This window comes from Eucalyptus grandis, chromosome 5, assembly GCF_016545825.1.
Source record: "Eucalyptus grandis isolate ANBG69807.140 chromosome 5, ASM1654582v1, whole genome shotgun sequence".
NCBI lineage: Eukaryota > Viridiplantae > Streptophyta > Magnoliopsida > Myrtales > Myrtaceae > Eucalyptus > Eucalyptus grandis.
Genome location: NC_052616.1, coordinates 9,648,486 through 9,676,070, shown reverse-complemented (window position 1 = coordinate 9,676,070; position 27,585 = coordinate 9,648,486). Strand labels below are relative to the sequence as shown.

General features: G+C 39.7%; 1 protein-coding gene across 1 annotated transcript; it reads right to left on the bottom strand.

Moving 5' to 3' along the window:
• Positions 1-22,910: 22,910 nt before the first annotated feature.
• LOC104443966 (ubiquitin-conjugating enzyme E2 28) lies at positions 22,911-27,348 on the bottom strand. The gene is made up of 5 exons (XM_010057531.3): positions 27,171-27,348; positions 26,948-27,054; positions 24,603-24,730; positions 23,951-24,055; positions 22,911-23,325 (listed from the first exon to the last, which is right to left on the bottom strand). Exons 2-5 carry the CDS (start codon positions 27,015-27,017, stop codon positions 23,182-23,184), a joined length of 447 nt encoding a protein of 148 aa, XP_010055833.1. The 5' UTR covers positions 27,018-27,054; positions 27,171-27,348; the 3' UTR covers positions 22,911-23,181.
• Between the last annotated feature and the right edge of the window lie 237 nt (positions 27,349-27,585).

The window sequence follows — 27,585 nt, the reverse complement described above, 5'->3', positions numbered from 1 at the left end:
TATAGCTGGCGGAAAACATTTACCCGCAATTTGATTTAATTTAAATTTTCTTTTAACCCGGGTTTTGAACCCTGTCGGGTTTTTACAGCTGCGGCGACAGGGTGGGGTGGCCAACGTGCGAGGGTGGGGCCCACGATTTTGGTTAGGTGCCGATGCTCATGAGCGCGCTCCTGTTTCGACAGTACAGTACCATGCATCACTGTCCTCTCCTCTTTCTTTTTTTTTTTTTTCTTTTTATTTTCCCAGTGTTTAATTTGGACTTTGTTGACAAACGAGTAATTTCAAAAGCACTTTGCTAGATAATCAAAGAAGATCTTTTTTATAAATTTCCAAAACATATGTAGGACACCATCGATATATTGAAAAATTTCAATCATTCGAAGCAAAATATGCTAAATAATCAAAGAGATAGTTGTTAATGGATTGTTCGTACCTTTTCAGCAAATCAAACTTTAAATGTTTTATATAGTTTTGTGTAAGTGGTTTCAATTAACTCGCGAGGCCTTGCTGCATTTTGTAATCCGATGGTGACTACTGCATCCTCCATCAGGGGGGCGGCAAGGGCGACCCCGTCCCCACACACCTCACGAGCTTCGCTTAAAACTTGAAGCGTTGCAGTGGCTGAATTGACTACCGCGAAAGGAAAGAAAGGGTAAACGAAAAATTCATAAAAAAGGAAAAAAAAGAAGAACGTTGACGTTTGGGGCTGGATCGGCGAAACTTCGCGACACTTTTCAGGGGGAAAATGCGTGGCCAACCGTACAGAAGATAAGAGCCGTGCGGGATTTTTCAATCTGGTCTTTCGATTTGACCCCAAGAAAAGTAAATAAAAAGAAAGAAAAACATGGGTCTATCGAACGATCAAGTGGTCGATGCTATGCGAAGATTAGGTTAGGGAAACTGAAGTTGATAAGTGAACAAAACCAAAGTAAAGATAAAGCGACCGACCTCCGCATGGTATGTCCCGGATGTCCACTGAGGAATGTGCAGTTGCCAAACATTTGGGTCGCTCGTATTCAATGATCGCGTGACGCAATATTAAGGGTAAGAATCGATGTCGAGGAATTAATGACGCGAACGCATTTTCATATCTTGTCGTTTCTTTCCTTCCATGAGTGCATTCATCGACTCTTGAAAAATGTCACATTAGTCAGGAACGGGGAAACTTGTTCAATACATCCTAAATTTATTATACAACGGTTAATTCGATCTTAAACTTTTTAGTTATGCCAATTATGTTTTAAACTATGTTATGATTATACTAATTTAGTTATAAACTTTTTGATACTTTATTAATACTGTTCTTCCAATCAATTATTTGAATAATAAGTTTAGGAAGAAATTAACACAATTGAAAATTTTGGAACTAAATTGGCAAATTATCAAAATGTTTAGGATTAAAATGGTACATTTGAAGAGTTCATGACTAAATCAGCATGCCTTCAAAAGGTTTAGGACTTCTTGGATAATTATTCTACCACAAGATCTTTCGTTCAATTTGAACAAAACGAATTTCGAGTTCTTACTGACGAATTCGAATTTTTAAACCTTCGTTTTGGGCAACCCTTTATTTGAAAACTCGAACTTTTAATTATTCCGAACAAAAAAGAGGCTCTAATTGCAGCTTATATGGTGCAATTTAACGTTTGCCACTCGGTTAGGATGCAAAATTCGAAAAAAAAAAAAAAAAAAAAAAAGAGAAAGAGTGAGAGAGAGAGAGAGAGAAGGTGATGAGCGGGACCTCCCTCGAATCATTAACGGCCAAAGCTAGCTACAAAACTGATAGAACCGGAGTACTATTGAACTGTACTAAGGTTTAAATATCATCACGTGATGATCCCTTGTCTTTCATGCACGGCGGGGTGGAGCCGAGTTGAATAGTTATAGTCTGTCATGAATTACTCTTCATTTATGACCTAACTAACATTATAAGCTGGCTGTCCCCGCCTCCCTCCTTCCCCTAGCTATCTCAGTACTTGCCGTTATTTCCTTTTCACCAGATGGGATAGCCCCACCTTTACCAGACAGCGTACGGGCGGCGTCGGTGCCCGCCGGCGGCCAGTGGCGCCCCCCCCTGGGTGTGTGAGTCACGTGAACTTCGATTTTCGAGCGCCCTATACGATCCGAGGGGAGTATTTGGGTCATTTCAGTTGAGGTCGAGTGTGCATCTTGTACGGAGCGAAATGTTTAGCGATGCAATCTCCTTCGCCGAAATTCAGTGGTTTTATACTTAGATCACATCATTGAATTTCTTAACTTTATTTTTCTTGCTTTCAGCTCAAAATCACAATTAAAGATTGCTTCTGAAATGTCATCGTCATTAGGTTACGCAATCAATGCGAAGCATAATATTCTTCAACTTGTTCCTTCGTATGTGCATCAATGTGCTGTGCTTTTCTTTATATCATGACAATATGCTGGCGTGTGCATTAATTAATAGGTTGTTGACTGGAGTTCGATCATTGATACCGGCCGTGCCATCATGAATTTTCAAATCAAAACTATTGATTTAGGAAAGTCTTCATTTGTTCCTAATCTCTTCGCATTTCTAGCCGTAGATGTCCTGGCGTGCATAAGAGAGAGACTTTACTTATGCTGGGCGGCCGGCATGATATTTAAAATTATTATGAGTGCGAGACATCGTGATTTGAATATGAGATACGTTTTGACTTAGTGACATTTACCTTGAGCTCAATAGTTCGGTAATAGGTACTTGTAAAATTAGTAATAGTGCTCTACCGTCAGAACATCGATATATGAGTACAGATATATCTATGACACGAGGGGCAATAACTAAACCATAAAAACCGAAAATGGTAAGATGAACATGCGATGTTTTTCTAATGAGCTGTATATAATATTTGCAATGGAATTAAACAACGTCTCAAACAAAGAAAGCCGGTTCTCTTTGCTCTGATTGGATTTGTCCATTTCAGTAAAGTCCAAAAAAAGATTGGAAAAATAATTCGTTGGGTGGAATTCTCGTTCTCGCAAAGTTCTACTCTTTTTTCTTCCTTTATTTTTTTTTTTCTAATTTATTCAATTGGATGAGCTGACGAGTGAGGAGTTATATTTTGTACACGAACGATAGAGGTCAATTCCTGCTTTTAGTTAAATGATTTTTGAATTGGGTTTTTTTCTCTTTTGCTCCTTTATGTGACGTTGTCCTTTTTCTTTGTAACACGCAAGGATCTTTGGGCATAGTGCCGATGCTACGATTCTCCTAGCAAGTGGGTAGATGTGGACACTTCTTCAATGATTTTGGAATACCTTGGGGATACTTTTAAGATTAAAACATGTCAACAATCAAAGAGGAGGAAAAGGAATAATTCAATTCGTCTTGCACTATGCGGTCTCAACAGTATACTGCAGTGTATTAATTCGATTGCGCTTTAGAAATGATCAAATCGTTTCGCCAATGCTTTAGCATCCATTGAGACCAGCTACTACCAAGTATTAGAGTTCCCTATATTTTGGACCGACCCAATACTCTGGTCAAAGATGTGATGTGATTTCTCAATCGAGAAACTCAATCAATGCAAAACCCATAATTTGTCGAACATAGTTAGGCCCTAGCGCATATAAGAACAATTGAGAACTTTTTCAGGAGCCACTTTCTTTATATATTCAAGATGCCAATCAATAATTGGTTAAATCGAGCCACCATAAATATTGTACTTTAGTCCATTTAAATTTGGCTAAATGAGAGAAGCGACAAAATTTTTGGGCGCACCTCACTCCATGTTGCATATGCCGCTTTGTACTATAATCAAATTTCGTATTATCTGATGACGTTTTGTGCTTGGAAAATTATATTTAAACACGTTGCTCACTAAATGAGGACATGCATTGCAATTCTTCAAATTGGTGAAACCGGCTTCGAAAATGACTTTCTTGGACGTTGACATGCTCAAAAGCCATCGGTTATCGCCTCTAGTTTATAAAACTTGTCTATATCCATGTGTCTTTTTCTCCTTTGGCCGAGTTTATATGTGTGTGCGGATACTTCAGTTTGTATTCCATATTGGTAAAATGAAGGCGACGTGTCTGTAATCTTTTATCATGGATATGAACATGCACACACCTAGGAAATTTGTAATGCAGACAAAAGTATACAATTCGGAGATTTATAGTATCTTGGCATCTTCTGATTTCGAATCTCTAGATCCCTTCGTGTATCCCTTGATATGTGATCAACTTTCAAGTCCCTACAATTGCACATGGGGGTAAAAATGAAGGTGGTCCAACAAGTCTCATATAAACACGTACGCTCCAAAGACTAAAATCATCAAATAACCCGAAGAGATATTTGTGAGTCTTTTTATGTTTTGTCGCACGAGTATTATAATCTTTGCTTCTTCTAATTATTGTTAGCCGTTGTCATTATTCATTTTGCTTTGAATGAAGCGTCACTTTTTGGCCAGGAAAACGGGGTAAAAAAATTGTCCTAATAATGAGTAAAAATAATTAACATATTGTCACTAGACAAAATAATGCATATCAGACTTTCGAGCAATATGTTATCGAGGCCATAAAAATAATAACCAAAAAAAAAAATAAAAAAAAAAAAAATCAAATTCACGAAGAGCCGCGTACTTAGGAAGAACTGCGATTTCTTTTGCTTGGATTTGCGCGGAATCGAAACATAAGAGCTGTAATCCAATAAAAAAACTCAACTTCGTTTGTTCTTTCAAAAATATCTTTTGTGTTTTTTTTTTTTTCAAATGCTGCTCGAACTTAGTGAAAAGAAAGAAAACCATAAATGAGAAAACAAGCGGAAGAAGCACATAGGATTCGACAAAATCCCTCGAGAGGCCTTGGTCCGAGCTAAATCTTACATAATATAATGATTTTGTCTGTATCCTGGAAGTACGTAATCCCAAAATTAGTACAATTTAAATGCATTTTTTTTTCTCTTCTCAAAATAATTAAATTTGGAGCGAAATAATGCGAATATAAATTGACCTGATTAGAGAGAGAAGTCAATGATAGGCGTCAAGCCCCGAGACGCCTTTCTTCGAGCCACTAAACGAGGAGGGGAAGGAGGGGGGAGCCATTATTGTTTTTTGTTTGGATATATGCTAATTTAGGAATAAATCAAATATTAGTGGACGTAAATTAAGTCAAGAGCACTGAGACCCATATGCCTAGGTTTCGGGTTATTACCATTTTCCGATGCTAATTGTTTTTCTTTTTTAAAATTATTTTTGGGAGAAATCAGAGGTGGTGGTGGAGGGGGAGAAATCACATGTTTGTCCAATTAGATGGTGAGTGTGTGATTATCTGCTTTTTAGGGAAGTTTGGCTGCTTTTGCAAGGTTTAAGTGCCACATGTGTTTTTATAAAGACGTGATGATGGAGAAAATAAAGATTATTTTCGGAAAAAAGGAATTAAGCGGTTACTAGAGAAATCTAAGGACAATAATTGTGGGTTTGAATGTTACAACTGCTTTGATTTTGCAATCAAATCCATTTGTCATATGCTATTAATTATTTTGTGGAAATACGAACTAACGTTTCTTGGCGTGGTAAAAGGATGTCATTTGAGACTAATGATGATTATCAATAGAAGATTAACATTCATTTTAATGATAACCATTGAGTTTGGAACCTTTCAAATCAAAGCGTGAGGTGGAAATTTCAAACTTTTTGTATAACTCTCTCTTTTTTTATTTCAATTGAGTCTCTCATAAATCATTTGAATTTTGCAATCAAATCCTTTTGTCACCTACTACTATTTTACGCTTCTATCTTATATACTCTTGTTAAAGGTAAGAATATTATGAAAGTTTGACTGGTAACCATGAAAACGACCCACCTCTTTCACATATTGATAGGAATGTTTTATGCAGATCTCTATCACAGATTTATGGAATGGAGATTAATTGGTACATGACAAAACCTATATAAAGTCATTTACCTTATAAATAAGTGAAAAAAAATTCAATATTACTATAAAAAAATCTAAAAAATATTGTTATCATGAGTTTAAATTAATTTTACTATAAATGAGCAAAATTTGGATATAAAAATAAACCTATTTTGATCATAACTTTTGTTATAAAAAAATCACATCTAACAATTGAATTTTGGCATTACTTTCTATTATATAATGACAAATCAAGAGGATATTATATTTATTTGTGAGAATATGACATAATATATATTTGTATCTTTGGAGTATGTGATGATCGACTTGCTATATTGTCAATTGACGAGCAAAAATTCAGAAAATAAGCAAAAATTAAAGTATTTTTATGTAAGTTTAATGCATCATGTGTTGCATATGTGCGCGATATATCATACTCCCAAAGAACTAAGGATTTTTTTTCCCAAAATAACATAGTACGAGTATTTTACCAACGGAGAAGTGAATATCGACCATCACACTTTGATAGATTATAGGTTTATAAATTTGAGAAAATAAAGATTATTAAGTAAATAGAAGATAAAAAGAACATTTAGTGGATGATTTTGGTGAATGACTAAGTTGAAATAAATCTTCTTTTTTAAGATTTTTTTTTTTTTCGCCGCAAGACTTATTTAGTGTATACTAAAAACAGCTCCAGAGCAATTATTCAACTGACGATTGTAACTCATGAAAGGGTATAAAAAAAGGGAGAAAGAAATAGAGAATAATAGAGAATAAATTATGTAAGCCATTTAATTTTAAGCCAAGGGGAGGGGGTCCACTTCAAGAGGCCTGTTTCATTGGTGGGCGAAACGGCGACGTCTCTGCGGGACGCCGGTCACGCGAGCCTCACGTGGCTCTCCACTCGATGATGCCTTTCCATATGCATTGAACCGGTGCCGTAGAAGTCTCAAACTTGGTCACCTTTAATTACGCAAATATTTTTTTTTAAAAAAATCCGTGTTAGAACCCGTTCAATTATATTAAGGAAAATGTTATAGAGTGTTTTATGACACTTAAAAGATATATCAATTGTGCTTCAAGAATAAACATTTCTTTATTCAAAATAGACTATGACTTTTTTGAATTGTGCTATTATTTGATTCTTAAGTCATGCTAATATATGCTGCCATCGTTTTTAGCCGTTTGAACAAGGCTATTGAGATGCTTTTTAATGGGACTTTTGAGTTGAATTTGTTAAATTATTTATAATCAATGCATGTACCGATGACAAACACCATAAATGAAGCGCATATTTACTTATGATTCATATAAATCAGTGGGTCATACTTAAAAACAACATCAAGTATTTAACTAAGATCGGTCGTGTTGGATTTTGATTTAGTATCTACTTACCAAATATACACCCTGTTGAGAAAAAAAATAAAATTTACAGCATTTACAAAATGGAATCTTGATGGAAAACCCGCACCTTAGTCTTGATAGCCTCCAAGCGAATCAAGACCACTCGACCCGATCCGACCCGATCCGACTGTCGCTCCTAACTGGAACTATAATTGCCATGGCCCTTTTTTTAATAGGTGCTTTTACGTTTTCTAAGACAAATTAATTTTTCTTTTTTGGGAAGTGGAGTGGCGTGTGCTTCGGAAGTGCGCTGTATGTGTTCCCAAAATTGAGGGTATTATTAGGTCACCAATACTCCCGGGTCTTCGTCAACTCAAGTGACCTTGGAATGAATGTCCCCCCTATCGACTCATTAAATGGACGGTCCATTAATTGGTTCATTATAAACTATCATATATATTTTTCCCATTATTTTTTTGTGGAAAAAGAGAAGAGGAGGCCTCTCTTTTTAATTTAAATCAAGGCGTCTTGTCTTGTCTTGCATCACGTCCCCTCCCCTCCTTTGCTTCAAGCAAAGGGAAGTCACCCCAGTGGTCGAGGCGTTCGGACTTCGTATGGTGCCGAGCGCCGTGATAATATCTTCATGAGCCGCCGGGTCGGAATCTTTTGAATATCGCGACGTCGACGTCGAGCAACAAATAATCAACGACACCATTACGACGGTGGTCATTTGGGAAATGCGCGTGGTACGAAGACGGCATCTTTTAGCCCCTCCTCTTGAGCAAAAGGAACGCATCGACGTCAAGCTGTTCTCACTTCTCACCGAGCAGATTCCTTCCCGTGCGGCACGGGAAAAGGCTAAGAAAGAAGAAGAGAGTGCGTCGAACTTGGCCTCTGTTTTTCTCTGACAAACGTCGCATCCCGTTCCTTCCTTCGATCGCCCGGCATTCATTCATTTATTTATTTATTGATTCACTGGAAAATTGCGGGGAAAATGACGGGCGAAGCCATCCACGAAATCGCACCCGAATCATTCAACCACTCGAGTGGGGAACGATTGATTAGGGAGAGGAAATCGATTCCTCCCAAGGCAAAATCGGAATCGACCCTTTACATTCTCTCTCTCTCTCTCTCTCTCACATGTGGCGACTCGACAGGGCGAGGCGCCACGACATCATGGGTGGGGGGGCGACAAATCTTTTTTTTTTTTTTTTTGACGACAATCTTAGTGGGGGAGGAACAACCATGTTTTCACTCCAGAGTCCAGACAACCAACGCGGGTCCCCCCGGCAAAGTACATTGATTAGCGATTTGATTGAGGGCAGATTGAACTGAATCTAATCGCGACACGAACTGGTGATTAAGTTGGCCTGGTTTTCTGGGGTTGGTCTGGTCTTTCTCTCTCTAATCAGCCAGCTCGTGTTGTTGCACTACTACTATTTGTCTGAACAGGAACTGATTTTTTAAAAGGAAAGTAGGGAGGGGAGGGAGGAATTTTCGAGTTGGTGGTGCGTGCGAACGAGGAGGGAGGCCTCGTGCGCAACTTGGGTTTTAAAGTAATTGGCAAGAACCGGACCGCGTTTTGTCTTTGGTGGATATGCATAGAACAAATGAGATGGGGTTAAGCGATGGAGAAGATCAAGGACTGGTTACAGCTGGGCTGTCGTTAGCTTTTGAGTTGGCTTTTCTTTCCTTTTGCCTTTTCTTTTTGGGTTCTTTCCAATCCAGTTTCGTTGCTCGTGGGGGACAAGTGACCAATTGAAAATGGGGTCTTTTCCAATGTTTGCTCCTTATGTTCTGGGCTTTATACGACTTTGAAAATTGAAATGGGGGATAGATTGATTTATTTATTACTAATTCAGTTCCTTTTTTCTTGGATAGTGATGAGGCCATAATTTGAAAATTGGATACGCGATTAAAGATTGGTAATTTGTTCCAAGCTTGTACTATTTATGCCACGGATAAGTAGTAGTAGATCAAGTGGTGAATGATAGTCGGTTAATATAAGATTGTTCGGGGCTTTAGAGGGAATCTAAAATGAAAAAAAAGAAAAAGGGGTTTAAATTTCTTGCTCAAGATGTGTAAAATGTAACAGTGTCGTTCATGTTTGGAGGGCTACTAAGCTAAGCTAAGCTAACCTAAGCTAAGCTAAGCCAAGCCCTGGAGATGACAGCCATGACTTAGGTCCTTAGGCATTGCATTTGGAAAACACTACGGACAATTAGGCCTCGATTACACGAGGCCCAACCCAATTTAAAAAAAAAAGAAAAAGAGAAGTTCCCGAAGGAAAAAAGATTATTGAAAGGACAACCTTAGACTAACCTAACATAATGTTCAGAGGAGGCGAAAGCCGCCAAGAGCATTTGATTTGACAGACAGATTCTCCAAGTAAAGCAGAACACTACTAGGTGTAGGATTCAGTTTGGCAGGAAGACAACCAATTTAATAGCTTCGAAAACCCTAATGCGAGCTCCAGAAAACAAGTGTGTCGTAGAGATGTCTGTAATGAATTTTTCGTGTCTGCTTTTCTACGGAGGGCACGCAAAGAATATCGTCACGTTTTGAAATGGGCAGACCCGCATTTAATTCGATCCCAATCTAAATGCCCTAATATCTCACCAAACCCCAAGAACTCATTCAAAGAGGCGCTAGATCTTCTTGGCAAATTTAGAAAGGAAACAACAGAAGAAACATCCGTTGAGGCCCGAGTAGTGAAAAATCAGAAGTGAAGAAATGATCCTCGTAGGCCCCATGATGTCCGGCTAATTTCTCTAGCACATAATGAAAGTGCAAATCCTCACGAGATTAGCTATAGGTTTCAGGAGCTCCGACCTCGGCTCTCTTGTGTGGTCAGGAAGTTAGCCAAAATCAGAGCAACGACACCACCGTTCCTTCTTTTGTGAACAAGCCCACTGGGGCAGCGGGCGCGTTTCCTTTGCCCTCTGATTCAGATAAGCGCATTGAACAATTCAAACCTATAAGTCCAATGGGAAGATACAGAGGATCCGCTTATTGAATCGTATGAGGCTTCTCAAGTAATATGAACATCTGCAAACAATGTCGGTCGAGCATACTCTTCGTCCGGAGTCTCTTTTCCCGCATCTACTTCTCCAGTGAGTTCGCTTTTTCAAATCAGTATCTGCTTATCATTTGTCGATTGGCTCTTCCTTTTCATTTTACTTAGGACTTTTTAGTCAAATTTGCTCGGTAGGAAACTGGCAACTGAAAAGATAAAGCCGCGAGCTCAGACCTCAGAGAGAGCACATGATGATGTCTGATTGCTTTGAATGAGATCACACCATTCAAATAACATATCACGTTTCGGGTTGTAATTGTCACGCAGCATCCTGACAGAGTCATAGCAATCAGGCAATATTTCTAATAGCTATAAATGAACAATTTTTCCTCAGTAATTTATAAAGCCTGAGCGAATACATTTAGCAGCGATGGGGAAGCCAGTTCACGTCCAGGAAATAAATGACCAAATTCCAATTACGATTTCCGAGCATGAAGTGAAGAGTGGGGTTTAGACTAAAAAAATTTGTTAATCACAGTATAACTTCATCACTATAAGGGACTTGAAACAAGTATCCGCAGTTCGAAATACCTATTTAACATGCAAACAATTGGAAAGCAGCAGAGCACGCGTTGTTGGGAGGGTAATTATTTCAGAATATCCTTCGTAGGACGAAGATGAATCACCGTCTTTCACTAACACATAAATTGCAAGACCAAAGTCACAGAGTCACAGAGTCACGTTCTCAAACAAGGACGAAGATGAATTACCGGCTTTCACTAACACATAAATTGCAAGAACAAAGTCACTGAGATACCAAACCCTCCCCAAAACACACAGTGACATCCTATGCCATTATTGCAAGCTTCTGGGTCCAGCTTCTGGCGGACACCTCCTACTTGGCCCTATCGGTCTTATACATGTGTGCAATTTCCGGTACCAGAGGGTGGTCGGGATTCGAGGTCCGTCAATAGCTAACGGATTGAGAGCAACACCTGGAAATCAGAAGTAAGAACCGCCGTAGAGGTCACAACAACAGATAGTGATCACAAGAAAGCAACATCAACACTTCTTAACATATAGAACCAAACATATTATGACAATCTAGGATACAAAGCAGCATTTATGATAATTATAAGAGAAATCTGTATAAATTTTCTCCCACCAACTTCCTTGAAAAGAATAAAACAATTGCTTGAGACTAGTTTTAAAGTCTTTGACAAAACTATTGAGGTCTGTAGGGAAAATCTTGAACAAATTATCATAAAACTAGTGCTTGGCCATCAGGTAACAATGCAGTTTCCAGGAGCCAAGTTGCAGCTTGATAAAATTGTTTTTCAAGTATACAGGAGGCAAGAGATGCATTCAAAGTACAAGAGAACCAAGGCTGGAAATGCATCATCTTAAACAAGCCTTGACATTTGCCACTGGAAATAAAAATGCATAGCTTGTTTTCGGTTCATAGGCAAACAATAGCAGTACTTCAACACCTCAAATTTACCTTAACTAGGAGACGGCAGCAAAAACTAAGTGGACGTAGTTCCTATTATACTAGTCTACACTACCATAATAGTGTGCAACAAATTGCAGAAACATATAATCACGATATGAAGTAACACATCTAGAAACACAAAAAAAAGAAGAAAAACTCAACAGAACAAAGCCAAAAGGCAAAAGCAATTTATGTCAATTGCCGTCCCCAGGAATTTTAAACAAGAAGCCAAGAGAAAGCTGAGGGGCTGAATCAGGTTGTTTCATGAATCATCTAATAGATCAAATAGAACTTACATTGGTATGGGAATCAATAATTCTTAATCCTTTCACATCCAATATACACCTTGTACGCTGTAGTCTATATAATCAAAGTTTGCATTCACTACTTCAAAAAATACACTTCGTATCTTTCTTTTGTATGCGGAGCAAAACTCGGTATTGGCACCTTTTGTTGATGATACTGAGCTAAAGTAACACTCACAACATCAATCGAGCAGATACCCATAATTGCCACCAATGCAAGAGATTCTTTTGGCTAGACGCAGTCACAAACAAATATTTAATCTCCTGTGACATCTACTCTCCTTTCCTCCCCTTTGTTTACTTTTTCAGGTGTGCACCAAAGACTTAGATGATGACAGACAGGCAATTTCGCTATTCCAAAAAGGACAGTTAACACCACTTTATCCTATGGCATGAAATTATGGGATGCTCCACAACAAGAAGCAAAGCATAGGCTTCCCTATGTTTGTAAACCGGCCCTCACATAGTTTAAATAGGACGTTAATGATCTTTCGTTAAACTTAGCTTAACGTGTTTGTCCAACTTTTACAGAGTTCTTCATTAAAATTGTGGCAAATTGTGGCAAATTTCATGCTTCATCGCGCTTAACTCATGTGGTCGTTTCCCTAATTCTTGTAAACAATAAAAGCCTTAGAGCATTTACACCAGTAAGCAATTAGCCAGTGAATGGACGATGCAGTTGGGGCCAAGAGTTTGGAGGTTCAATCTCATGGCATGACCGGCATGTAGCCTCATGCATCTCGCACGTTCTAGAATGGTCCTGTTCATCCTCTCAGCTACACCATTTTCTTCAGAAGTTCTAGAAACAGCCATCAACCCATGTATTCCTTCTCAACTCAAACATTTTGCAAATTCCTTGCTCGTGTATTCACCACTATTATTAGACTTCAAAGCTTTAATTTGATAACTGTCTCATTTTCTACCAAGGTCTTCCACATTTTGAACATCCTGAATACTTCTGAGTTTTCTCTAAGAAAATAGACAACTCAAAGAAAATAGACCCAAGTCTTCCTTGTTGCATCATCGATGAAGCTGACAAAATATCTCTTACCACCATAAGAGATATTAGACTTCAAAGCTTTAATTTGATAACCTGTCTCATTTTCTACCAAGGTCTTCCACATTTTGAACATCCTGAATACTTCTACTTTTCTCTAAGAAAATAGACCCAAGCCTTCCTTGTTGCATCATCGATGAAGCTGACAAAATATCTCTTACCACCATAAGAGATATTAGACTTCAAAGCTTTAATTTGATAACCTGTCTCATTTTCTACCAAGGTCTTCCACATTTTGAACATCCTGAATACTTCTGACTTTTCTCTAAGAAAATAGACCCAAGCCTTCCTTGTTGCATCATCGATGAAGCTGACAAAATATCTCTTACCACCATAAGAGAGTTCCTAAGCTGGTCCCCATACATCAGTATGAGCCAACTCTAGCTTCTAGAATTTATTTTCTCTCCCGTTCAATTTAAAACTAGTAGCCTTCTATTTTCCATAAATGCAACTATCACAGAAATCTAACTCAAACATTTGCAAATGCGAAAGTCATTTTTTCGAGTGTAACTGCTTTACACCCATTTCACCAAGATATCTTAAACGATGAACGCCAAAGAGTAAAGAGAAATTACCTATAGCCATTGTAGTTGCAATCACATCATCGATATTATCCATTTGGAGACGGTAAAATTTACCCACACGCTTTCCCCTTGCTATTACTTCTTCCCCTAAGGTTATCTTCCACTCTCCGCATCCAAAGATTGTTCCGTAACCTTCTTCGTCAAGTGCACTGGTTGAGATCACATTTGCCTTTAAGTCTGGAATATGCCGAGTTTCATTCAAACGTAGACTTCCTCCACCTGGAATTTTCACAGTCACAGTTCCTTTTCCAATAATTTCACACGCGTGGCCATTTCCCATAGACACCTGCCCGAAATCTCCACTAGTATAATCATCAAATATGTCTCTTTGCGAGGTGCAATGGAAAGAAGCGCCGGAATCAATAAACCAGCACTTTGCTATCGACTCATGCCCTGTCCCTGTAGACGAACACAGGTTCTCTAGCAGAGGTTAAAATAGCCAAATAAAAGCAGCTCATTTTCGAAATTAAAAAGGCGCGATGCCTCAGAAGAACAATGACACCACCACGGACCAGGGTGCACAGATCACTTCCCGAAATTAAAGAAAATGAAGCAGTTTGTGTAATATCACTTCAAGAAACTGCTTGACATTTACAAAACCAGCGATCTTACACATACGTCAAAGGACTGCCATAAAATATCAATTGCGAGGCAATTTGACCAAAAAAGGCGTACCAGCGTTTAGAATTTGATTGCAAAGTTAACACGGTAACCGTCACTGTGCACTTTTGGGTGCACATTGGTGAAATTCTACGTAACAACATGTATATGAATGCTAACCATTCTCAGTTACAGAAGAAGGATGTATGTAGTTGGATTGTCATCTTGCTCGACTACACATGGGAAGGGAAACAGAGCAACCAAGAGGAGCTACTTCCTTACTAGCCAAGGGCGGAGACTGAATGAAGCGAAGGTTGCAGGAAATCATCTAGAATGTGTGCTAAGTAACCCAACTGGTAGATTATCAAAGTTTAACTAAGTGACGAGCAAATATCTATTTTGGATTGTAATTTTTCAGCTCACGCCGATTTCGCTAATTAAAGAATACTGGAAACGTAACTTAACAATCGTTTCCCTCTGAGTACAAATCTAAACAGAGCTAATCTCTGCAACAAATAATTCCTCCTGCCAGCATAAAAGCTGCCTAAAGTTAGCAAAGGATTTACTCTGGCTACATCTCATCCCTCCCTCTAGAAACGAAAAGTCCCGGGCGAGCACCTGTCATAAAAGACGACCGAATGAGTAACACACAGTACGGACCGCAATCTCGCGCAGTCGAACAGCGAACCGTACAATCTAAGCTTCGCAACATGCATCGGCAGAGCTGGTTGAACACGAGACGACAGACGCTTCCGTAGTTCGCACCTAAGGAAACCCGCGCAGCAAGTAAACTCGACCTCACTTCAAGTTAACCAAGTCACGGCTATCGACATCGCTCGTACACAAATCAGCAAGACGGACGCACCGATCGCAAGGAAGACTATCCAGACGCGTAAACTACAACGAAGGCGAACCGAATCGGGAAGGGGGAGAGAGGGAGTTACCGCTGCTGCTAAGGATGAGAGGATCCTTCTGGAGATCCTTGAGCTCCTTCAAGATCTGCTTGGACGCCATCGCCTCAACCGAAAAACCCTAACTGCGGCTGGCAGATCTCCACGAGAACAGAAGATCTGCGTCAGCTCACGCGCACCGCGCGAACGGCACAAAAGAAGAGGAGGAGGAAGAAGGAGAAGAAAAGCAGGTACCTTTGGTGGAGATCCTTCTGGTTGACGGCGAGGTGAAAGAAGGAAGGAAGTAGGAGGAGAGGGGAGGAGGGAGGATTAGGACCTAAAAAAATGACTAATAAGCAGGTGCAGAAAGAATAACCCCCTTCCTTCCGTGTTGGCCCTTTCCTTCAATGATGGGTGGCCCTTCCTTCAATGTTGGGAGGCTGGCTGCCGAAAGTATTTGTTTATCCATTTAGAGAGTGAGTGTGTGACCCCACACGTTTTGCCCGTCGCATGGGCCTCACCTGGCATTGCATATGCATTGAACTAGTGCCGTAATCGTCTCAAACTTGTCACCTTTAATTACATGAAAATTTTAAAAAATGACTCTCTTAGATCCCGTTCGATCATGTCAAGGAAAATGTTAAAAGGAGCGTTTTCATGACACTTAAGATATACTAATGGTGTTTCAAAAATGTACACTTATTTATTTAGAGCAAATCATAACTTTTTTGAACCGTGCTATTATTTAATTCTTGAGCCTTGCTAATATACATTATTATCGTTTTTAGTCATATGAAGAAAGCTGTCGGGATGCTTATCAACAGGACTTTTAAGTTGAATTTGTTAAAGATACTTATAATGAATGTATATACCGAGCCATCTTGTCTTGCATGACGTGTCCCCCGCTTCAAGCAAAGGTAAATCATGCTAGTGATCGAGGCATTTGGAATTCATATGGTGCCAAGTGCCATGATAGTATCTTCATGAGCCATCGGGTTGGAATCTTTTGAATATCCCGCAGTTCACACGAGCCCTGAAACCATGGTTAAATCCGCATACTCTTCTTCCTTCCTTCACCATGATCGAATGGGTTGGACTAATCAACGACATCATTGCGATGGTCGTCGCTCGCGAATGAGCATGGCCTGAAAGATAGCATCTTTGGATCGGCGACAAACTGTTCTCACTGGGCAATCCCTCCCCATCCTGTACCGGGAAAAAACTAAGAACGCATTGAACGTGGCCCTCAAGTTTTCTCTGACAAACGGGGAAATGGTGGGCCAAATCATTCACAAATCGCAACCTGAATCGTTTAACCACTCGAGTGGGGAACGATTGATGAGGGCGAGGGATTCGATTTCCCTCCAAAGGCAAAATCGGAATCGACCCTTCTCTCTCTCTCTCTCTCTCTCTCTCTCTCTCTCTCGGTGGGGGTAGGGGTGAGCAGCGGTCTAGGGTTGACCCTAGACCGACCCTGACCGGCCCAACCCCGCCGGTCTGGTCCCGGTTCCCAAGGGGACTGGATCGGTCCTTGTCCTGAAATTCCAGGGACCAACACCGTGGCTTGGTTGGTCCTCGCCCCTAAGAGTTTTTGGTCGGTCCAATCATGGACCAACCCTATATATTATATTATATTATATTATTTATAATTTTTAATTTTTTTATATATTCAAACCTAAGTAAAATGTCTGTTATATTATATTATATTGAGATGTTCTATCAATAGCACTAATAGTAATTTCAATTTAAAACTTTTATTGAGTATTAATTATGTGTCGTTTGTTTTGTTTTCAGGTGTTTAGAAGTTCAAGTGAATTAACAAGATGTGAAGTTATATATTCATGGTTTATATTAAGTATTTTGAACTTTTTATGGTTTAATTGTATTTTACTAATGAATTTCAACTACACTTTGCTTTTCAATTTGTGTCAAATGATAGAAGTTTTTGAAGAGTAGAGTAGTACTGCAGTTACTACGGTGATTTGCTAGTCAAGTGATGTGAAGCTCATTTTTTGGTTGAGTGAACTCTATATGATCAAATGCTAGTCAAGTGGTGTGAAACTCATTTTTTTTGGTTGAGTGGACTCTATATGATCAAATGCAAGAAAACGCTTTTGCATATGGTGTTATGAATATTAAAGATAGATGATTACAAGAACTTTCCATCTTGTTCCATATCTCGTTGAGCAGCTAGCAGGTATGAAATTTCTATTATTGTGTCATCTTAAAATTGCTAAATATGTATTGGTATTTATAGTTTAGTTGCACAAAGTCTTTGCATTGTCGATGGATGTGTAATTTGAATTTGTAGGTTTGCTTTTTTAGGGAGTATAAAAAATAAGACGAAAAAAATTATTGATCGGTCCCGGGTTGACCTTGGAATCGGACCGAACCCATTGGGTCGGTCCGGTCCTTGGTCCCAAGCTCAATAGGGTCGGTCCTCGGTCCTAAAAATTGAGGACCGATATTGTACGGATTGGTCCCAGGGTTATGGGGTGGCCTGGACCAACCCGGACCATGCTTACCCCTAGGTGGGGGGACGACAAATCTTAGTGGGGAGGAACGGGCACGCATTCACTCCAGACAACACCCCAAAGTGGGTCCCCCATGCGAAGTACATTGATTAGCGACTTGATTGAGGGCAGATTGAACTTGAATCTGATCGCGACACGAACTGGTGATTAAGTTGGTCTAGTTTTCTGAGGCTATTCTAGTCTCTCTCTAGCCAGCCAGCTCGTGTTGTTGCACTACTACCGTTTGGCTTTGAATCTCTCTAGGTTTCTTGTTTTCATCAGGACGGGAACTGATTTTTTTAAAAAGGAACATAGAGAGGGGAGGGAGGAAGTTCCGAGTTGGTGGTGAAAGTGCTAGTATAAACATTAAAAGAGGTGAATATGTGTGAAAAAAAAATTCGTGAAAAATAGTAAAATATTTTGCTTTTAAAATTGAGTTTGAAGAATAACAAACTCTGGACGAGTTCAGACTTTAACAATTAAATATAGTTACAAACAAAGTAAAAAAGTTTAGGGAAGAGAATAAGAATACATAATTTATAGTGATTCGGCTTAAATCAAGCCTACGTCTACTCTCCTACGCTGATAGCCTTCTGGCTAGATTCCATTATGAATTAAAAGAGAATTTACAATATTGCAATCTCGACTTTATAGTGAATAGTCTCTACTGCTCTCTCACGAAATAACACTATAAGTCTCTCTCTTTTGAATACAATTTAGAACACAATATATGGAATAACAAGAAAATTGGAAGCTTCAGACGTTGGAATTTCTCTTTCACGCACTATATCGAATGATTGGAGATGTCTCATTAAATACTTCTTCACGCCTTATCGACTATTGACACTTTCCAAAGAAATTCTTCCCATCAACTTGTTGAATAGAATCAATCAAGCAAATCTCGAGCCATTTGAAGATTGTGATGAAAGCCTGTCAATCCTATTTGCCCATACAATCAAGATATTGGTTTCCATAAGTAGATTCTTTCCAAATTTACTTGCCTTCCGAAAAGATTTGATGTATTTAAATTGGTTCCAATAAAGATAACCAATATCGTAGGAGTTATTCCCAATCAAAAAGCCATATATATCCTATAAAAACCGAAGCTTTGAAGAGAGGAAAACAATCTTGAATCTGATTCCATCTTCATTCTTCTTCACGTTCAGTTTGAAATTCGTCAAAGTGGACAGACTTCTAATGTAGAACAGACTTTGACACAAAGTCTGGAAATCTGATAGAGTTTGATATAAAAATCTGAAAATCTTTATAATAGACTTTGGATAAGTTTTGTCAACTTCAAAACATCAAATGATTTTTCTCCAACAAGTGGTACGTGCGAACGAGGAGGGGCTCCTCATGCGCAACTTGGGTTTTTTGAAGTAATTGATGGACCACATTTTTGTCATTGGCGAGATATGCGATTTTTGTCGCTAGTGGGATATGTGCAAGAGGCCAAACGAGATGGGGTTAAGTGATAGAGGAGATGATTAAGGTATGGTTACAGCTGGGGTTTTGATGTGTGATGGGATGAGTGATTTCAGAACGAAAATTTTTCAGATGGAATTTTCTTGGTTAAGTGTATGGAGTAGTGTATACATGGAAGAAATGAAAAGGAATAAGAAAAGATAGAATGATATTCTTCCAAGGTATAAAGTATGGGTGATCATGTCCAGGGTGAGTAAGGTCTAAACCTAGACCTTGTACCCGACATTGTTATAATCGGTTGCTCTTTTCTGAACCCTATGCCCGACCCTGCTTGTATTAGACTTTGTACCCAATCCACCCTGTTTTTCCGATTCGATTCCAAGATCACCTCTGTTTAACTTGTTTTGCAATCTCTCGATATCTTATACGACTTCAAATTTTATATTAATACGCGAGAAAATAACGTAAGCGTCCTAATTTGTATTAAAACATTAAGCACTTGTAATATATATATACATGAACTTTTTGACTAAATGAAAAATTAAGGATCCACAAGGCTAATTATAATAAATAAAATCATAAGGTAAAGAATTAACAACAAACATGAGTCTAATATTAGTCATATTCCCACGACTACAACATGAAGTTACTCATTTATGCAAGCATAACTCCTCCTCTTACAAAAGAGAAAGTAGGTGAGCCAATTCATGTGATAAACAAGAATTTGGCGGCAACGAACACCGTCCATCCATCAGACGGTGCGAGAGGGAGCCAGTGAGGGAGGGAAACAAGTGAGGAAGAGGAATGAAGCCGTGCATGTTTGAGAGAGCCAAGAGGAAAAACGTAGTGTGATTGCGAGAGTAAAAATAGAAATTCGGGGGAAAAAAAATATTTTGGACTTTTACTTACAAAACCGGTTTGGTAACCAGTTCCAAAACCAGTCCGGAACCAGTTTCCAGTTGGATAATCACTCGGAATCTATTCACGGACCGATTTAAATAGGTTTCGAATTTTGGGAACCGATTTCCACGGGAATCGGTTCCCGACCCTATTTTTCGAGTGGGTCGGTCCGAGAATCAGGTATACCCGGTCCAGTTGCACACCCTTAGTATAAAGGCCACGTCACCAACCGAGGATGAGGATCGAGATCTACGAAGTTCACTACCAACGCCTAAAGCTTCCACCGGCCAAGGATAAAAGACTCAGGATAAGAGAAGCTCACCACCAATGCCTAAAGATTCCACCGGCCAAAGATAAAAGGCTTTTTGGCTCACCACCAAGGAGTGATCTATGCTCCAAGGATAAAGAGACCGAAAAGAGTTATCCACTCTCCGAATGAGTTCACTTGAGCAGAGGAATTCTCACAATTTTCAATCTTCAAATTTGTATCCCATACATTGGATAGTTTTTTCTTGTTTATAGGAGGATTTTTTTTTTTTTGGTAAAATGTTTATAGGAGGATTTTAGACTTATGAAATATAAAAAATAGACTTTAATGACCTAGGTACTTAAGAAATGCATTTATTAATATGGGAACTTGCATTCTTGAACCTTTAGCCTTCCGCATTCTTAAACCTCTAGCCTTCCATATTTTTGAACCACATTCTTGAATATTTAGCCTTCCAAAATTCGTGCTCGTCCCTTAACCAGAAAATAATCCTCTTGAAATTATGGCTTCCCATTGATAGTTATCGATATACAACAAAATACTAGTAAGTAATTAACATTATTCATTCAAAATGGTCCATCGAAGTACATAATGCCCAATTTCTTTCTTGGCTTGGACAAGCATCGATAGTTTTAAGTTGGTCGATGGAGCTACGTTGAATGCTCCCACATTAGGTTTGGTTAGCTTTTGAGCTTGCTTTTCTTTCCTTTTGCTTTTTCTTTTTGGGTTCTTTCCAACCCAGTTTCGTTGCTCGTGGAGGACAAGTGACCAATTGAAAATGCACGGGATGGTATGAAATGCGGGTCTTTCTAGGGGTTCGCTCCATATGTTCTAGGACTTTATATGACTCTTCAAATGGAAATGGATGAATGAATTGATTTATTTTATTGCCAATTCGGTTGTTTTTTTTTTTTTTTTCTCGAGTAGTGATGCAACCATAATTTGAAAATCGGATACGTGATTTACGACCAATAATACATTTCGAGCTCGTGCTATTTATGCTGTGAATCAATAGTAATGGATCAAGTGGTGAATAAATAGTCAGTGAATGTAAGATTGCTTGGAGGTTAGAGGGAATCTCAAAGTACCAAAAAGGGGTTTGAAAATCTTGGTCAAGCGGGGTAAATTGTAACGGTGTGATTTCTGTTTGGTGGGCTACTAAACTAAGCTAAGCTAAAACCAAGCTAAACCATGGAGATGGAGAGCTGACACTGACAGCTATAACTTAGGTCCTTAGGCGTTGCATTTGGAAACCACTACGTACAATTAGGCCTCGATCACACGAGGCCCAACTCAATTTTGAAAAAAAAGTAAATCATAGTTCCCGAAGGAAAAAGGTGGAGGAAAAGAACAACCACCTTAGGCGAACCTAACATGCTTTCAAGGACGTCAAACGTGGCTGCCGCCAAGAGCGATTGATTGGACAGACAGATTCTCCAAGTATCGTAGCAGAACACCACTAGGCGTAGGATTCAGTTTGGCAGGAAGACGACCTATTTTATAGCTTTGAATAGCCTAATGCGAGCTCCAAAAAGGACAGTGTGTCAGATGACAGATTTTGAGATTGAATAATTGAGTTTATTGTTATGGAGCTGCGGCCTTAGACATTGGGCTTTGTAGCTCTACTGTGATGTCTGTAATGAATTTTTCGTGTCTACTTTTCTGCGGAGAGCACGCAAAGAAATTCGTCGCGTTTTCGAAATAGGCAGACCCGCCTTTAATTCGATCCCAGTCTTAAATGCCCGAATGTCTCACCAAACCCCAAGAACTCATTCAAAGTGGCGCTAGATCTTCTTGGCAAATTTAGAAAGGAAACTACAGAGGAAACATCCGTTGAGGCCCAAGTAATGAAAAATTAGAAGTGAAGATATGATCCTTGTTGGCCCCATGATGTCCAGTTAGTTTCTCTAGCGCATACTGAAAATGCAAATCCTCGCGAGATTAGCTATGGGTCTCACGAGCTCCGACCTCAGTTTTCTCTTGCGGTCAGAAAGTTAGACGAGATCAGAGCAATGACACCACCGTTCCTTCTTTTGTGACCAAGCCCGCTGGGGCAGCAGGCACGTTTCCTTTGCCCTCCGATTCAGATAAGTGCATTGAACGATTCGAACCTATAAGCCCCATGGGAAGATACAGAGGATCCGCTGATTAAATCGCATGAAGCTTCTGCAGTAATATGTACATTTGCAAACAATGTCGTTCGAGCATATTCTTCCACCCGAGTCTATTTTCTCGCATCCCACTTCTCCAAAGAGTTCGCATTTTCAAATCGATATCTGCTTATCATTTGTCGATTGGCTCTTCCTTTTCATTTTACTTAGGACTTTTTAGTCAAATTTGCTCGGCAGGAAACTGGCAACAGAAAAGATAAAGCCGCGAGCTCAGACCTCAGAGAGAGCACATGATAATGTCTGATTGCTTTGAATGAGATCACACTATTCATATAACATCACATTTCGTTGTAATTGTCACGCAGCAAGTATCCTGTCAGTGTCATACCAGTCAGGCAATATTTCTAATAGCTATAAATGAACAATTTTTCCTCGGTAATTTATAAAGCCTGAGCTTATATATTAAGCAGTGATCGGGAAGCCAGTTCACGTCCAGGAAATAAATGACCAAATTCCAATTGCACTTTTCGAGCATGAAGTGAATAGTTATTTAGACTAAAAAAAAATTAATCACAATTTAACTTAATCACTTTAAGGGACAAGTATCCACAGTTCGAAATACTTATTTAACATACAAACAATTGGAAAGCGGCAGAGCACGTGTTTCTCGGGAGGGTAATTTTTCGGACTTTCGTTCGTTTTGGTCTAGGGACGAAGATGAATCACCGTCTTTCACTAACACATAGATTGCAAGACCAAAGTCACAGAGACACCAAACCCTCCCCAAATCACGCACGGTGACATCCTAGGCCATCGCATACTTCTGAGTCCAGCTTCTGGCGGTGGCCTCGTACTTCGCCCTGTCGGTCTTATACATGTGCGCGATTTCTGGTACCAGAGGGTCATCGGGATTTGGGTCCGTCAATAGAGAACAGATTGAGAGCAACACCTGGAAATCAGAAGTAAGAACCTTTATCCACCCCGCCATAGAGGTCACAACAACGGATAGCAATCACAAGAATGCAATGTTAACACTTCTTTAACATATAGAACCAAACAAATTATGACATTCTAGGATGCAAAGCAACATTTATGATAATTATAAGAGAAATCTGTATAAATTTTCTCCGACCAACTTCCTTGAAGAGAATAAACCAATTGCTTGAGACTAGTCTTAAGTCTTTGACAAAACTATTGAGGTCCGTAGGGGAAGTCTTGAACAAAGTACCATGAAACTAGTGTTTGGCCATCAGGTAATGATGCAGTTTCCATGAACTAAGTTGTAGTTTGATAAAATTGTTTTTCAAGTATATACGAGGCAAGAATTACATTCAAAGTACAAGGGAACCAAGGCTAGAAATGCATCATCTCAAACCAGCTTGTTTTCAAGTCATAGGTGAACAATAGCAGTACTTCAACACCTCAAATTTACCTTAACTAGGAGACCGTTCCAGCCCCACTAGACATTCATATGAAGTGGGCAACAACATTTTTCTACATTGTAATGGCCCCTAATTGATTCTACCATCCAAAAAGATTAAATAACACAGCTCGAGAGTTTATAAAGGTTCTACCTTCGAAATGGTGAGGGCAGGGCTCCACTGCTCCTTCAATATGTCAAGGCAAATGCTACCGTTACTGTTGATATTGGGGTGAAAGACTTTTGTCCTGAATGCAACCTGTGAAAACCAAGGAACTGTTAAGCAACAAACTTGATGAAAAAATTAAGAAAATCTTGACAGAAATTGTACTAGCAGTGGCAGCAGCAAAAACTAAGTGGGTGTAGTTCCTGTTAGACTAGTCTACACTAACATAATAGTACGTAACAAATTGCACAAACTTATAATCACGACATGAAAGAGGAAGTAGTTCAAGAATTTAGTAAGAGCCAAGACTTGTCAGATGGCGGTCAGATAGTTCCAAAGCTTTGGAGACAGAACTTTTAATTGACAAAAAGACAACATCTAAAGAAAAGGTAATTACAGGAAGAATGAAGGTGAAGGCCCAAATGGAAGAGAGCAACAGGGTAAGAGACAAGATATGTCAGGTGGCTCAGCTATCTGATCAAATCCTTTCAAAGCATTGGAGACAGAACTTTTGATTGACAAAGGAAAACATCTAAGGCAAGATTAGGTAATTACAGGAAGAATGAGATGGCGAAGGCCCAAAAGGAAGATAGCAACATGGTAATGAATCACAACTTTCAGCTAGGTCATCCTTCAATACCTTTGGTGGTTTAAATGGGTAGTCTGGTGGAAAGTGAATTGTAACAAGAAAGACTCCCCCGGCATATGGACTGTCTGGCGGACCCATAATTGTCGCTTGCCAGTGAAACATGTCTTCAGCAACTGGGCCTAAAGGAAAACAAATGATAACGCAGAATATAAAAATCACTTAAAGATTCATAGACAAAATGTACCAAGTAGTAGGATTACGAAAAAAAATATTTACGAGAACCAGCAATGCCAAAATGTTGCAAAAAATGGGAAGTAGAATTACTGAGAAGTAACACATCTAGAAACACAAAAAACTTGACAAAACAAAGCCAAAAGGCAAAAGCAATTAATGTCAATTGCCGTTCCCAGGAATTTTAAACAAGAAGCCAAGGGAAAGCTGAGGGGCTGAATTGGGTTGTTTTATGAATCACCTAAAAGATCAAACAGAACTTACATTGGTATGGGAATCAAATGATTCTGAAGCCTTTCACATCCAATTACAACTTATACATTGTAGTCTATATAATCACAGTTCGCATCACCACTTCAAAAAATACACTTCATATCTTCACGCGGAGCGAAACTCGGGCACCATTTGTTCATGATACTCAGCTATCCATTAGCCAAAGTAATACACATTGCATCAATCTAGTGGAGAACCATAATTGCCACCTATGCAAGGGATTCTTTTGGCTAGACTCAGTCACAAACAAATATGCAATCTTTCGTGACATCTACTCTCTTTTTCTCCCCTTCATTTACTTTTTCAGGTGTCCACCAATGACATAGATGAAGAAAAACAAGCAATTTTGCTATTCTAGAAAAAGACAGTTAACACCAATTTATCCTATGGTATAAAGTGTGATTCCTGAAAATATGGGATGCTCCATAACAAGATGCAAAGCATAGGCTTCCCTATACTTATGAAACCGGCATTCATATAGTTTAAACAGGAGGTTGATTATCTTTCGTTAAACTTAGCTTAACGTGTTTGTCCAACTTCTTCAGAGTTCTTCATTAAAACTGTGGCAAATTTCACGTTTCATCACACTTAACTCATATTGCCGTTTCCCTAATTCTTGCAACCAATAAAAGCCTCAGAAGGACAATAAGAGTGGATGGAGGACACAGTTGGGGGCGAGAGATTGGAAGTTCAATCTAATAGTATAACAGCCAAATAAAATCAGCTTATTTTCAAAATAAGAAACGCATAATGCCACAGAAGGACAATAACACCACCATGGACCAGGGTGCAGACATCACTTTCCCAAATTAAAAAAAACGAAGCATTTTGTGTAATTTCACTTCAAGAAACTGCTTAATATTTACAAAAACAGTGAGTTTAGAAATATGCCAAAGGACTGCCATTAAATATCAATCGAGAGGCAATTTGACCAAAAAAGTGTACCAACATCTAGAATTTGATTGCGCGGTTAGCACGGTCATTATCACTGTGCTCTTATGGCTGCACGTCGGTGAAATTCTAAGTCACAACATAATATGATTGCTAACCATTCTCAGTCACAAAAGCAGGATGTGTGTAGTTTGCTTTTCATCTTGCTCGACTACACATGGGAAGGGAAACAGAGCAACCAAGCATAGCTACTTCCTCCACCATTTAAGGGCGGAGCCTGCATGAAGCAAAAGCCGCAGGAGATCATCTAGAATGCGATGTTTTGAAGCCCATGCAGGAGCTTAGCTCTTGGTGTATGTGCTATGTAACCCAACTAGTATATTATGGAAGTACAACTAAGTGATGACCAAATATCTATATGGGGTTGTAATTTTTCAGCTCACGGTGATTTCATTAATGAAAGAATAATGTCAACGCAGCTTAACAATCATTTCCCTGAGTACAAATCTAAACAGAGCTAATCTCTGCAACTAATATTTCCTCCTGCCAGCATAAAAACTGCCTAAAGTTAACAAGGTTTTACTCTGCTACATCTCATCCCTCCCTCTAGAAATGAAAACTCCCGGGCGAGCACCTGCCATAAAAGACGACCGAATGAGTAACACACAGTACGGATCGCAATCTCGCGCACTCAAACAGCGAACGCTGCAATCTAAGCTTTGCACAGCCAACGAGCATGCATCAGCAGAGCTGGTTGAACACGAAACGACAGACGCTTCCGTAGCACGCGCCTAAGAAAACACGCGCAGCAAGTAAACCCGACCTCATTTCGAGCTAAACCAAGTCACTGGAACCCGTCCCAACGCGCGGTCACCAACCTCGCTCGTACGCAAATCAGCAAGACGGACGCACCGGATCGCGAGGGACGAGCACAGGACACACGACTACAATGGAGGCGAACCGAATCGGGGAGGGGGGGGGAAAGAGAGAGAGAGAGTTACCGGCGCTGCAGGAGGTGGGAGGATCCTTCTGGAGATCCTTGAGCTCCTTCAAGATCCGCTTCGACGCCATCGCCTCGACCGACGAGCCCTAACCGCGGCCGGCAGATCTCCACGAGGACAGAAGATCTACGTCAGCTCACGCGCACGGCGCACCGAACGCACACCAAGAAGCGAACGACGCAGAAGAAGATGAAGAAGAAGAGGGAGGAGGAGGAGGAGGTACCTGCGGGGGAGATCCTTCCGGTTGTTGTTCACTTGGCGAGCCTCCGAATGACGGAGAGATGAAGAAGGAAGGAAGGAAGGAAGGAAGGAGGAGGAGCAGGAGGGGGAGGTTACAGCGACCTTGGAAAAGGACGTTTTCTGCAGAGATAGAGAGAGAGAGAGAGAGAGAGAGGGAGACGAAGAAGTGCAGCGTCTTCTCCTTCACCAAGTGGCCATTGGCGTGTTCTCTCCTCCTGTGGGGCCCGCCGTTCCCTCTCTCTCCGGTTGGTTTCTTGCTTGCTCATGGTGTCGCCATCCCCCTCTCTTTCCATCTTTCAATTTGTGTTTTTGATTGGATGAGAGCGGTGATGTTGATCCGGTCGCTTTCGGAATTCAATTAACAAGATAACCCTTCTGTTTTGTACTTATTAGATCTT